Consider the following 14,383-nt stretch of genomic DNA (forward strand, 5'->3'; position numbering starts at 1 on the left):
CGTCTCTACTAAAAATACAAAAAATTAGCTGGGCACGGTGGCAGGCGCCTGTAGTCCCAGCTACTTGGGAGGCTGAGGCAGGAGAATGGCGGGAAGCGGAGCTTGCAGTGAGCCGAGATCGCGCCACTGCACTCCAGCCTGGGCGACAGAGCGAGACTCTGCCTCAAGAAAAAAAAAAAAAGAGATGGTGTCTCACCATGTTGGCCAGGCTGGTCTTGAACTTCTGACCTCAAGCAATCCACCCACCTCAGCCTCCCAAAGTGCTGGGATTATTGGCATGAGCTACCACACTTGACCTCAAATATATAATTCTGTTAAAAAAATATGGTAGATATATAAAACATTCCTTTGAGCTTTGCTATCAAGGGGCTGAGTAAGGTGCTCTGGGATTTGTATTACTAGTATTTGTGTGGTGATGGAAGGCACAGCAAGGAATTGATAAAGTTGTGAACTGCTGGAGCCATGAGGCCAATTAGGCAAAAACAAAAAGGCTGTCTTATGTCTTAGCACAATCCATCCAGTGGTATGACAGAAGGTAGTATGATTTAACACATGCATAGGTGGCAAAGTATAGGTAACAGAAATTTGTGAGGTTCTTTTCTCATCTGCTTTACAAGTTTTTTAGTGATTATACAAAGCAAGGTTATCAGCTAAGCAAGAAGTGAGAAAACTGAAGCCTTGAGAAGAGGTAGAAACTGAATGAATGAATGACTGCAGGTGGACAGCACTAAATGCCCACTTGGTAACAGCTTCTCCGCCCCATTTCAGCTTCACAGTAAAAGTGCATAGTAGTAATATCCAATTTGTCTGGGTCAAAAAAGTTTACCAGCTGTCAAATTTACTATCTAATCCACCAAGCTGTCAGATCATTTTTAAAAAAACAATGTTCAGAAGCAAACCATCACAAATAGCACTTTTTATTTGACACTAATTGAAGTCTGAACTTTAAACAGATTCTTGGACTGGTGGTTCATATCCATCAGCTCGTTCAACTTTAGCACCTGTCTCGTCCCCAGTGGCTTTTCCAGAACTACTGCCTTCACCATGAAGCTCCATGAGCTTTCCCACTAAAAGGCAAAAAAAAAAAAAACCTGTTAGTGTATCTTGAAACAATAGTCATCAGTACTATGCAAGCATGACAGGAAGAAAAAGAGCCATGATATAGCCCCAAACTCCTCCTCCACCCAAAAACAATGTATTTGGCCCTACAGGAATCATGTGATTTCTCACTTACATTCAAACTTGGGCTTCTTCAGCATTTTTACTTTTCTAACGAAGACATCATGGAGAGGATAAATAGATTGGCAAGCCTTTTCTATGTCTTTTCCAATGCTGTCTGGAATCCTGCAAACCAGTAACAGTAAATTTTTTTTCTTAAAGTCCTAGTTATGAGATATAAGGGGATAAGTCATTTCCTTTAAATGTAGAGAAGCCTTGGAATAAACTTACACATGTAACACCTACCTCATTTAACCTGCATAAATCCTCCTGTAAGCTAAGCTATTATTTTCCTTTCACATGTAAAGGATAGATGATCTATCTGAATTACACTTAGTAGAGTCTTCTGAGTCCAAGTCTTATGCTTTTTCCATTACACCCTCTTAGCTAACTGTATATTGCATGGGAACATCAGAAAAATGTAAGTTATCACTGGCCATCATCTGGGACCGAAACTTTTTTCATCACTTATTCCCATGTGTTATTAATCATGAAAGGTTTTGTCTGTTCAGTATATTTTCTGTGTGTGTGTGTATATATATATGTATGTTTATTATTTTTTGGAACAGGGTCTTCCTATATTGCCCAGGCTGGCCTCAAACAATCCTACCGCCTCAGCCTCCTAAGTAGCCAGGACTCCAGGCACATCCCACTGCACCCAGCTTATTCAGTCTATTTTCCAAGTAGGGGAAAAACATTTCCTGTCCTTCAACTCCATCTACTGTGAGACAGCTTCATTCAAAAAAAAAAAAAAAAAAAAAAAACTATTACCATTTACGGAGTACTAGCAGATCAACTGAAGTCAGGAGTTCAAGACCGGCCTGGCCAACATAGTGAAACCCCATCTCTACTAAAAATCAAAAAAAAAAAAAAAAAATAGCTGGGCGTGGTGGCAGTCCCCTGTATTCCCAGCTACTCAGGAGGCTGAGGCTCGAGAACTGCTTGAACCCAGGAAGCAGTGGTTGCCATGAGCCAAGGAGGATCGCACCACTGCACTCCAACCTGGGCAACAGAGCAAGACTCTGACTCAAATAATAATATTTACTGAGTACTTACTCTTTCACGTAAAGGGATATAGCTAGAAGGATTCACAGACAGGATTTCAACAGACCTTTACCTTGTCTCATATGCTTTCCCTTATCTGAGGAATAATCAATACTCAAGGTTCTGTTGTGTGAGGAAGCAAAGAAACACTTACAATTTATTGACCACTTCTTTCAAGTCATTTGTCTGCACCTCTCGGGTCATGATTTCCATCATCTTCTTCCGGATTTGGCGGACCTGTTGGTGCTGAGCATAAGAGGTCTTCCGTATCTGATTGTTGCGTTTTTTAGTAAAACCAACACAGAACAGACGAAGCAAGTAACCATCGGTAGTCTTGACATCAACATGAGCTTCAATCATTGTCTGGAGAAAAAAGATACTGTCAGGTTTAACAGGTTTTACGTTATCCATTTATCCCTGAAGTTCTAATTTTAAAAAGCTGGATTGTCACATTCATTATTAAATATAAAGTATCCTCATATAAATAACATCTCTTAAGTTTACAGAATTAACTTCCTTGAACCTACCAAGAGTTACCCCCAAATTCTTACCCAATTAAATAACCAGGTCCTCTCAACTGCCCTCCCTCCTCCTTTCTACCCTCTATCACTACTACTATGACGGCACCCAAACCCGCATCCACTGCATATACATACACCCCTTTAAACAGCTCATCCCCCTTCAAGTATATAACTACGCCAGAGGAAAACAGATTCTGAGAGGATCCATGGTATTTTATGATATGAACTTCTACAGTGATTATGTCATTTTTCAAAAAACTGTGTTGTGAATGGGTGACTGCTATAATAACTCTAAATGTACACCTTGGAAGATGTCTTTTATGTTCCAAACTAAAGCCATGTTGATGATTAAATACCCAATTTCAGAGCTAAAATATAATTAAAAACCCCTAATTAGTGGTCATATTATTGCCTACATTGAAAAAACAAAAACCATCTTGGGTAGTGATGAAAACTGATTTACCTTGTTTGCGTTTTGTAAATTTTATACCTTAGTATTAAAACAAAAAACAAAAAAAACTCATCAAATACAATTTACAGATAAGGGACCTTAAAATATTTCCAGAAATGTAAACCATGAAGCCTTAGAGGAATGTCAGGATAAATGTAACGGTATAATCAGTATGTATCATTTGGGACTGAAACATTTTGTCATCATTCATTCCCACATACAAAATATTCAAACTATGCCAGGTGCAGTGGCTTACACCTGTAATCCCAGCACTTTTGAGAGGCTGAGGCGGGCGGATCACTTTAAGTCAGGAGTTCAAGACCAGCCTGGCCAATATGGTGAAACCCTATCTCTACTAAAAATACAAAAATTAGCTGGGCATGGTGGCGGGTGCCTGTAATCCCAGCTACTCAGGAGGCTGAGGCACGAGAATCGCTTGAACCCAGGAGGAGGAGGTTGCAGTGAGTAGAGATGGTGCCGCTGCACTCCAGCCTGGAGCCTCAATCTCCCAAAAACAAAAAACTCCCACAAAATATTCCAACTGGATAGTTAGCCAAAAATATCTGAAATATTTTCATTTCATCCTCACAATTCAATAAAATGATACTCTCACCTGCACTTCACAAATAAAGAAACTGAGGCTTAGAAAACAAGTTACTTTCCAAAGAGAACACAATAGGGAAATGGAGCCAAGATTTTAACCTCACACCAGAGGCTCTGCCACAATTATGCTCTATTGCCACAGTTAATCAACACTCACTCAATTCTGAGGTCAAAAAATATCCTGAAGACGGGCAAAACCGTCCACCTGCACCTAAACGTTCCTCAAAAAACCACTGATCTATGCAGCAAGAAAATCTGACTTTGATTATACACCACTATTAAATCTTAGATTTAAATACTAAGTAAAGTATCATGGTGTGGCAACCCCAGAGTTAGCACTCAATAACGGCAAGAAAACAAAATTTTAAATGAACTTTGTGGACATTTCACTGGTCTCAGTCAATCAATCAATCAATAAATAAAATGAACTTGCTCCTTCCTGTCATATCAAACCATGCTATCCTTGGTCAAACACCCGTAGCACAACACACTCTAAGGAACTCTGGGTCTCACCTGCCACTTTTTGACCATGGAACACATTTTGTCACGGGTAAGATCCATGCCATGGAAGTTAGTCAGGCAGTTTTTGCCCTGAACATCTTCAGTAATCAGCTTGAATTTTCTAAATGCAACTTCATCATTCTGCAAATCAGCAAGACTCACTTCAAACACACGACCCTTGAGACCATCAGATGCAATTTCTACAAAAGAAAAAACAAGTATCTTAACATTTAGGAACCATATAAGCAAAAGTCAAGCCTGTAAACTGAGGGTAGAAATTAAGTTAATGGTAAATTGTAAAGACCTTAACCTTTGTGGTCAAATCCAGACACCAGTGACTTATCGACAGTACTTATTAGAAGCTCAGAACTACCTATGGCACATTTTCTTAATTCAAAAAGCACCATCTTGCTTCTCCAAGTGCTGTACTAAAAACAAGCACCACAGGAGCCAAGGCTGCAACCGAGAGCTGACATTCCCTGAAAGTCTCCCACCACAGGACCAACAACAGACCAAGATGCCTGCTACAATATACAAGCGCCAACTTAAGGAAAATACAAACCAAAACTAAGCTACTTACTGGTTCCTTGGGTCCTGGTGACGAGCGTCTTTCCAATATTTCTTATATTGAACATAGCAGGTGCTTTCACATCATACCAATCTTTCTTAGAAAATGGATCAACCCTGGATTTTAAGAAAATGCTTAAGTTCCATTGCAGATCATTCTTACTGTGTTTATTCTGTGCTTTCTTCACTCTAGTATCACTGTTAATGTTATTTCCCATCAATATTTTAAAAAGCTAACCGGCAATTTGATACTAAAGTGTATCACACAGTGAGGTGAGGGGCACAAACATAAACCTAGCTCTTCCCACTCTATGTTTCACTGCATGCATCAGACTTCGAAAGGTTATGTCCACTTCCCACCCTCATCGGTCCTTCCACTACACAGACACGAGGAACATCCATCGGTCCTTCCACTACACAGGTACGAGTAACATGCAATCTCATTAACTTTGCTGGTACGTAATGGCATGTACTGGTAACTAAGACCCTGCATGGCCTCAAAGCTTAGTAGGAGCTCGCAGATTCCAGCGGGACCAAGCAAAGGCAGGATTGACAGGTCCTGAATGGATAGGAGGATGCTTTCCTCAACTCCTGCTGTCGCAGTGCCATCAAACACCCGCGGAATTGAGGCAGCACGTGAGCCCACAAAACAAACATTCCAGCCGAGTCGCGGCGGCAAGCCGGCTCAAATGCGAAGTGCGCAAGGACCAGAAGGCCTGGGAAAGGCAGCCGACCTGCCGCTACTCAACACCCAGACCCGCCAGGCCGCGTTCCTGGGTGCACCAACCCGCCAGGGCCCGCACAATCCGACTGGAATCCTCGCCATCCGGCCTACGCCGCGATCTAGGACCAGCCTGCCGATTCCAGCAGACATCCAAAAAGCAGGACGCCACGACAGTCGCCACTTACACTTTCTTCTTGGCTCCCTTTTTGCCGCCTTTCGTAAGGCGCTTGTTCTTGCCAACCGCCATGGTGCTGATCAGAGAGCCGAAAAGGCGGAAATCGGAGTCGCGCGAGAACTTAGGCGTACGGGGCGGGGCGCGCCGTCTACGTGACCTTTGCGCTCTCATTCTTCCGGCCTCAAGAATTCCGCGACAGTAGAGAGCGCCACTCCTGCTACTGTCGTTGCGACAGCGCCTTCGTGTGTGGGGAGGTCGCGCGGCATGCCGAGGCACTGGAAGCTGCGCTGTGTAGACCAAGGCGTTGGTGGCCTGACGTGCAGGCGTCTGGTTACCTGTGGTTTCTGTGGCTGTGACGTCTGGAAGTAAGTTTCTGTAAAACGAGATAAAACGAGACGCCCACTCAACATCGTTCAAAGCTGAACTCACGGTCTAACCCCCAAACCGGCTTCTTCTCGAGAGTCAGTCAGCGGATCTGATTCAAATGTCGGTTTCAACAGGGCTTTGCTTGAGACCGACCTCTCCACGCTTGTTTCCTGATGCGTAAAATGGGGGTGATAAAACGGTCGGCTTCATGAGGTTTCGCAGGGTTAAATGAGTATCACTCCAGAGATGCTAGCAACGTTCTGCTTGTTCATGTGGGTGCTGGTTCATCTCAGGTGTTGTTGCTTTGTGTTGTTGCTTTGTGAACATTCACTGAGCTCTACGCTTATTTGTGTCCTTTTCTGTATGTCTGTTATATATTGATTAAAAGGTTTGTTAAAAGTGGAGTGAGACCGAACTCGGTGGCTCACACCTGTAATCCCAGCACTTTGAGAGGCTGAGGCAGGGGAATCAGTTGAAGCCAGGAATTGGAGACTAGCCTGGACCACACAGCCAGACCCCGTCTCTACAAGAAAATTATAAAATTAGCAGGGCGTTGGCTGGGCGCGGTGACTCACGCATGTAATCCAAGCACTTTGGGAGGCTGAGGTGGGCGGATCGCCTGAGTTCAGGAGTTCAAGACCAGCCTGGCCAACATGGTGAAACCCCATCTCTACCAAAAATACAAAAAATTAGCCGGGCGTGGTGGTGGGTGCCTGTAATCCCAGCTACTCGGGAGGCTGAGGCACGAGAATCTGAGCTCGGGAGGCGGAGGTTTCAGTGAGCCGAGATCACGCCATTGCCTGGGCAACAAGAGTGAAAGTCCGTCAAAAAAAAAAAAAAAAAAAAACGAAATCTCTAAATTTTTCCATTTTTGCAATTAATCCGACCTCTCCCTTCCCCATTTTTTTAACTGTAAGGGTTAACAGAGCACATCTTGGCAAGATGTGGCTGACTAGCTCAAGTGTGCAGCCCTCGGAAAGCGTCTGGCCCATACAGGCTTGGTACTCAGCCAGTGGTGTGTTGAGTTCCTTTCTCTAACTTCCTGTCTGGCAGAAAACCCTGTGACCAAGCCAAAAACCAACCCTCACTTACAAGGCCCGCTGCAAGCTTTTAAACTTACAATCCCTTCCAGTCCTGCTGGCCTCCATCACCTACCTCCCACTACGCCCACCCCTAAGACAACCCTCCTAAACCTCTAGTAGGGTCCTGAAATCTTTCAGTAATTCCATAAATCTCCGTTGCCTGGAGGATAAATTCAAAGTCTTAGTTTCATAATAGTATGAATGTACTTAACACTACTGAACTGTACACTTGAAAAAGGTTAAGGTAGCCTTGCCAGGTTCCTTGGACCTGCAGTTCCAGGTATTCAGAAGGCTGAGGTAGGAGGATCACCTGAGGCTAGGAGTTGGACTCCAGCCTGGGCAACATAGTGAGACCCCATCTCTTTTTTAAAAAGATGGTTAAGATGGTAAATTTGGCCAGGTGTGGTGGCTCACACCTGTAATCCCAGCACTTTAAGAGGCCAAGGCAGGAGGTTTGCTTGAGCTCAGGAGTTTGATACCAGCCTGGGCAACATTACAAGAGCTCATCACAACTAAAAATCAAAAAAAATTAGCCCGGCATGATGGCTCATGCCTGTAGTCCCAGCTACTCGGAAGGCTGAGGTAGGAGGATCCCAGCACTTTGGGAGGCCGAAGCAGATGGATCACTTGAGGCCAGGAGTTCGAGACCAGCCTGGACAACATGGTGAAACTCCATCTCTACTAAAAATGCAAAAATTAGCTGGTGGTGCACACCTGTAGTCCCAGCTACTCGGGAGGCTGAGGCACGAGAATTGCTTGAACCTGGGAGGTGGAGGCTGCAGTGAGCCGAAATCACGCCACTGCACTCCAGTCTGGGCTGGACAGAGTGAAACTCCGTCTCCAAAAAAAAAAAAAAAAAAAAAAAGTGTGTGTGTATAGATAGATAGATAGATAGATAGATAGATAGATAGATAGATAGATAGATAGATGATAGATAGATAGATAAAATGGGCCTCCAGTCTGCTTACTGCAGCATAAAAACCAAACTTACCTTCTTGCTGGTCTGATTCCTCTTTCTTCCTAAAAGTGAAAGCCACAGGGAGAGGCCTTAATGAAGTCAGCTGCATCTGATTTATTTTAGCAGCACCAACACCTAAGAGATTTGTCAGAGGTCTGTATTTCAATCCTCAACTCTGTTTTGTAGTAAACGCTTTAAAAAATTTCTAATTAATATTTTCCTGACCCTGTTACATTAAATGGTGCAATAAGCAGTTTTAATGTAAGTGTGTTGAATACAATTTAGGGGGTGTGAAATCAGTTTATTGGGTCTCAACCATCATTTAATATTTTCAGATGGAATAAAATGGAACAGGCCAGGCACGGTGGTTCACAACTCCACGTCTAGGGAGGCTGAAATGGGTGAATCTTTTGAGCTCAGGAGTTGGAGACCAGCCTGGACAACATGGCAAAACCCTGTCTCTACAAAAAATACAAAAATTAGTCAGGTGTGGTGGTGACTTGTGGTCCCAGCTACTTAGGAAGCTAGGTGGGAGGATTGCCTGAGCCCAGGAGGTTGAGGCAGCAGTGAGCCATAATGGCACCACTACCTGAGACCCTGTCTCTGAAAAAAAAAGAAGAAAATGGAACAGAAAAATGTCAGAATACATCAAACCTAGTAAGCTGTCAATGTTGTTTCATTGGCTGGGCATGGTGGCTCACACCTGTAATCCCAACACTTTGGGAGGCCGAGACGGGTGGGTCACCTGAGGTCAGAAGTTGGAGACCAGCCTGGCCAACGTGGTGAGACCCCGTCTCTACTAAAAATACAAAAATGATCCAGGCATGGTGATGGACGCCTGTAATCCCAGCTACTTGGGAGGCTAAGGCAGGAGAATCACTGGAACCTGGGAGGCGGAGGTTACAGTGAACCGCGATTGCGCCACTGCACTCCAGCCTGGGTGACAGAGCGAGATTCCATCTAAAATTAAAAAAAAAAAAAAGTACAGTATTATAATCTTATGGGATACTGGTATTGACTGGAAGTCATTATGTGGCACATAACTGTAGTAGACATTCAGTAACTTTAACTTTTCTCTGTTCCCTAAAATAAATAATCCGATTTATTATCTAGCTTTCTCTCCCTGCCCACTGACATTTATATCAGCATCTCCCTGTCCTCAGCCCTGTGATAACTTTACGTCGAGTGTTGCTCTTGTTGGAGTCATCTCCCATCCCTGCCTCCCCCGCAGAGTTTGTTGTGATTACCAGGTAGGAAGAAAGAACTCGTTCCAGGATATAAAGCAAGAGAATTGAGAACAAAAGCTGAGATTAAATCTGTACATGGTGATATTCGTGTCATTATAAAAGTCCAGAGGTGCAACCAGACTGGATTCCTTCTTCATACCATTGCTGTTCCTAAGAGCAGCACACGTCCAGGGCAGGGGCACTCCTTTTGGTTCACTATCCACACTGCCATTGTTGCTGTTTTAACGTGGGAATTGAAACCAGTGCACTCCTGTGTGGGTGACAGAGAGACTCTGTCTCAGAAAAAAAAAATAAATAAAAAACACTTTGCTCATACTCTAAAAGCACAAGTGCTGGAACTTTCCTTCTGGTCAGCAACATTTCACAAAGTAAAAATCTAGGGCTAGAATCTAGAATCTTGTACAGTAACTATTTGGTATCATGTAGGTCTAGGTTCAATCCCACCTTATCACATAGTAGTTTTTTTTGTTGTCATTTTTGTTTTTAAACATTTACTTTAGGTTCAGGGGTACATGGGCAGGTTTGTTATATAGGTAAACCCATGTCATGGGGGTTTGTTGTGATTATTTTATCACCCAGGTACTAAGCCTAGTACCCACTAGTTATTTTTTCTGATCCTCTCCTTCCTTCTACCCTCCATTCTCAAGCAGGCCTCAGTGTCTGTGTTCTCTTTGTGCCCATGTGTTCTCATTATTTAGCTCCCACTTATACACTTTATAGGTGAGAACGTGGTATTTGATTTTCTGTTCCTGTATTAGTTTGCTTTGGATAATGGCCTGAAGCTCAATTCATGTTCCTGCAAAAGACATTTTCTTGTTCTTTTTGTATGGCTGCATAGTAGTCCATGGTGTGTATATACTACATTTTCCTTATCCAGTCTGCCATTGATGGGCATTTAGGTTGATTCCATGTCTTTGCTATTATCACGTAGCAGTTTGACTTCAGAAAAATTTTTAATCTTTCTGAACTTGTTTTCTCATTGCCATATTAGTTCAGGTCAAGGCTGCCATGTTGGACAACTCCAGGAGAGCCACTCACATAGATTGCACAGGGAATTACACAACAACTTGGTTCAGAAGCTGTAACAGAGACTTAAATAACAGTGGCATCAACAAAGTAGAAGTTGGCCGGGTACGGTTGCTCACGCCTGTTATCCCAGCACTTTGGGAGGCCGAGGCAGGCAGATCATGAGGTCAGGAATTTGAGACCAGCCTGGCCAACGTGGTGAAACCCCATCTCTACTGAAAATACAAAAATTGCCTGGGCGTGGTGGTGGGCACCTGTAGTCCCAGCTACTCGGGAGGCTGAGGCAAGAGAATCTTTTGAACCTGGGAGGTGGAGGTTGCAGTGAGCCGAGATCATGCCATTGCACACCAGCCTGGGTGACAGGGCGAGACTCTGGCTCAGAAAAAAAAAAACAAGGTAGAAGTTATTTCTCACTTATGTGACAGTCCAAGTGGATGCTGCCCAGGGCTGATGTGTAGGCACCATAGTGTTAGTTACCTAGGTGACAGTGATTTCATCAGTCTTATTACTCTGCTATTCATGCTGTGCTCTCATCCATGTGGTCTGGAATGAAAAGTCAACATTTAGGCTGGGTGTGGAGTGGCCCATACCTGCAATTCTAGCACTTGGGGAGGCCAAAGCAGGAGGATCGCCTGAGCCCCAGAGTTCAAGGCTGGAGGGAGCTGTGATATTACCACTGCACTCCAGCCTGGTTGACTTGTCTCTAAAAAAATAGAAAGAAAAGTCGACATTTAGTTCAACAGGGAGAGGGAGAAGCAAAGAGGAGGGCACATTCCTTTCCTTACACAATACCATCCACAAGTTATACACATCCATTCTGCTCATGTCACTTCCCTGTGTCCCTAGCTATGAGACAGGCTGATAAACGTAATCATAGAACTTAGCAGAAGAACCATGTGCCCACCAAAAGTTCTGTTACTTTCCGAGAAGGGAAGAACCGATATTTAGGAACAATTATTATCTGTCTCCCTTACTTATAAGGTTTTTGTGAAAATTAAATGCATAGTAAAATATCTGGCACAAAGTAGATGCTCAAAAAAAGTTGCTTCCTTTCATTTTTTTTCCCATTCTTCTTACCCTTACCCTTTTACCAAAAAAGGCAACTTATTTCCAGTAGTTGCTGATTAACAATCCATTTACAACAGATCAATAACAATTGTATGGAGTGAATTTTTTTCTTTTTCTTTTATTTTATTGAGACAGTGTCTCACTCTGTTGCCCAGGCTGGAGTGCAGTGCCACGGTCTTGGCTTACTACAACCTCTGCCTACTGCAACCTCCGCCGCCCGGGTTTAAGTGGTTCTCATGCCTCAGGCTCCCAAGTATTTGAGACTACAGGCATGCGCCACCATGCCCAGATAAGTTTTTTGTATTTTTAGTAGAGACGGAGTTTTGCCATGTTGGCCAGGCTGGTCTTGAACTCCTGACCTCAGGTGATCTGCCCACTTCAGCCTCGCAAAGTGCTGGGATTACAGGTGTGAGCCACCGCGCCTGGGCTGTACATCTTACATGTATTGATTGATGTCCTGTGTCCCCCTAAAATGTATAAAACCAAGCTGTAGCCTGACTGCGTTGGGCACAGGTTCTCAGGATCTCCAGGGCTGTGTCATGGCCCATGGTCACTCATATTTGGCTCAGAATAAATCTCTTTAAATATTTTGCAGAGTTTGACTCTTTTTATTGACATGCAGAAATTAAAGGCTTGGAAAATAGAACAAGCAGTAAGAACCTTGAATGTGCTGATTTCGATCAGAAGCTTGGGCTATAAAAACTGAGTAAGATACATTCCAGCACTTTGGGAGGCTGAGGCGGGTGAATCACGAGGTCAGGAGATCAAGACCAGCTTGACCAACATGGTAAAACCCCGTCTCTACTAAAAATACAAAAATGAGCTGGGTGTGGTGGCGCGTGCCTGTAATCCCAGCTACTCGGGAGGCTGAGGCACGAGAATCGCTTGAACCCAGGAGGCAGAGGTTGCAGTGAGCTAAGATCACGCCACTGTACTCCAGCCTGGTTACAGAGCAAGACCCTGTCTGAAAACACACACACACACACACACACACACACGCAAACTGAGTAAGATAATGGAAATGGTAATGAGCAAATATATGTGAGCAGTCCAGAAGACCCCAACATAGTCTGGGGCCAAATGACTGTGAGAGTCACTTTGAATCTGTCATTTATCTTCCCCTAGATTAAAGGGAAGAATGGATTTTGTTTCTGGAGGGAATTCAGTCTCGTCCTGGAGTGGAAATATTTTTGACTAAGGACAGAATAGCGGCCCAAAGGGTCAGAAGTAGAGAAAGGTACTTTTGACAAGATGAGTTGGAGAAGGATAATTTTAAAGAAAATGAATTTATTCACTCACTCATTTATGTATTCATTCATTAGTGCTAGGTACTGTGATGTGGATGTGAGAGAGATCAGGCTCTATCCTCAGGGATCTTGTGGTCTGGAATCTAAGGATATTGAATAATGTGTGTCTGTTTACGTACACACTCCCATATCCAGTGATACCTTCACGTGGTTTACTAAAACAGCAATGTTCTGTACACACTACCATGAAGTCCATGTCAAGTCAAATTACAAAGCTTTCTTTTTTTTTTTTTTGAGATGGAGTTTCGCTCTTGTTGCCCAGGCTGGAGTGCAATGGCATGATCTCGGCTTTCAGTAACTTCTGCCTCCTGAGTTCAAGCGATTCTCCTGCCTCAGCCTCCCAAGTAGCTGGGATTACAGGCGTGAGCCACCATGCCCGGCTAATTTTGTGTTTTTAGTAGAGACAGCGGTTTCTGCATGTTAGGCTGGTCTCGAACTCCTGACCTCAGGTGATCCACCCGCCTTGGCCTCCCAAAGTGCTGGGATAACAGGCATGAGCCACAGTGCCTGGCAAATTACAAAGCTTTCAAAAGATTCACTCATTTGGTTTAAACTTTTATTTTGTTTTACTTTTTTTGAGACAGAGTCTTGGTCTGTCACCCAGGCTGGAGTGCAGTGGTGGCATCATGGCTCACTGCAGCCTCGACCTTCTGGGCTCACAGGTGATCCTCACAGTAACCTCTTCCTCCCAGGTTCAAGAGATCCTCCTTCCTCAGGCTCCTGGGTAGCTGGGACTACAGGCATGCACCACCATAAGCCTGGCTAATTTTTTGTATTGTTTTGTAGAGACCAGGTTTCACCATGTTGCCCAGGCTGCTAAATTTTGATCAGAATAAATATCCATACATATGCTTCCTACTCTCTGTTCCTAAAATCTGTATTGGAAATAGGAAGTTCATCTTAAATAGCATGGAGATCCTCTTTGCTTCCTTTCCTATGCAAATGGCATTCATTGTATATATGCAATGGTATTCACTGTAATAAGATTTTCACTGGCTGGAAGTGGGGCTCACACCTGTAATCCCAGCAGTTTGGGAGGCCAAGGTGGGTAGATGACTTGAGGTCAGGAGTTTGAGACCAGCCTCACCAACACAGTGAAAACCTGAGTCTACTGAAAAAAATAATATATATATATACAAAAATTATCCGGGTGTGGTGGCGAGCGCCTATAGTCCCAGCTATTCAGGAGGTTGAGGCACGAGAATTCCTTGAACCTGGGAGGTAGAGGTTGCAGTGAGCGGAGATCACATCACTGCACACCAGCCTGGGCAATAGACGAAGACTCCATGTCAACAACAAAAAATTTTTGTTTGTAATCCGATATTTATTTATTCAATAGCTGAATAATACTATTGTATTATTGTATAATACAATAGTATTATTCAGCTATTGAATAAATAAATATCTAATTTATAAGTGCATAATGACCCTTATCCTCTCAGTATGACCTTTATTTTGAGATATTATCAAAAGCTCCAAGACTATGTAATTTGTAATTAATTGACATGACTTCAATTCCAGCTTC

The 14,383-nt window shown here is 43.5% G+C and overlaps 1 protein-coding gene, 1 long non-coding RNA gene and 2 other non-coding genes across 5 annotated transcripts in view; 1 reads left to right on the forward strand and 3 right to left on the reverse strand.

The window, feature by feature from the left end:
- Positions 1-886: 886 nt before the first annotated feature.
- Positions 887-5,970, reverse strand: LOC105463469 (ribosomal protein S3A). Its single transcript, XM_011710560.2, has 6 exons — positions 5,815-5,970; positions 4,919-5,022; positions 4,351-4,538; positions 2,417-2,625; positions 1,235-1,344; positions 887-1,067 (listed from the first exon to the last, which is right to left on the reverse strand). The coding sequence occupies exons 1-6, from the start codon at positions 5,874-5,876 to the stop codon at positions 946-948; spliced, it is 795 nt and encodes a 264-aa protein (XP_011708862.2). The 5' UTR covers positions 5,877-5,970; the 3' UTR covers positions 887-945.
- Positions 1,626-1,691, reverse strand: LOC112423460 (small nucleolar RNA SNORD73). The gene has a single exon (XR_003013939.1). It is a non-coding gene; the product is annotated as a small nucleolar RNA SNORD73 (small nucleolar RNA).
- On the reverse strand, positions 3,375-3,446 carry LOC112423459 (small nucleolar RNA SNORD73). The gene has a single exon (XR_003013938.2). It is a non-coding gene; the product is annotated as a small nucleolar RNA SNORD73 (small nucleolar RNA).
- Positions 5,971-5,992: 22 nt separating the features above from the next.
- The window catches only part of LOC139362306 (uncharacterized), a 29,659-nt gene continuing 21,268 nt past the window's right edge, over positions 5,993-14,383 (forward strand). For both annotated transcript variants that reach the window (XR_011620913.1, XR_011620914.1), the window contains exon 1: positions 5,993-6,169. This is a non-coding gene — a long non-coding RNA (uncharacterized lncRNA). The remainder of the gene's footprint in view (positions 6,170-14,383) is intronic.

The sequence above is a fragment of the Macaca nemestrina genome, chromosome 3 (genome assembly GCF_043159975.1).
Source record: "Macaca nemestrina isolate mMacNem1 chromosome 3, mMacNem.hap1, whole genome shotgun sequence".
NCBI classification, from domain to species: Eukaryota; Metazoa; Chordata; class Mammalia; order Primates; family Cercopithecidae; genus Macaca; species Macaca nemestrina.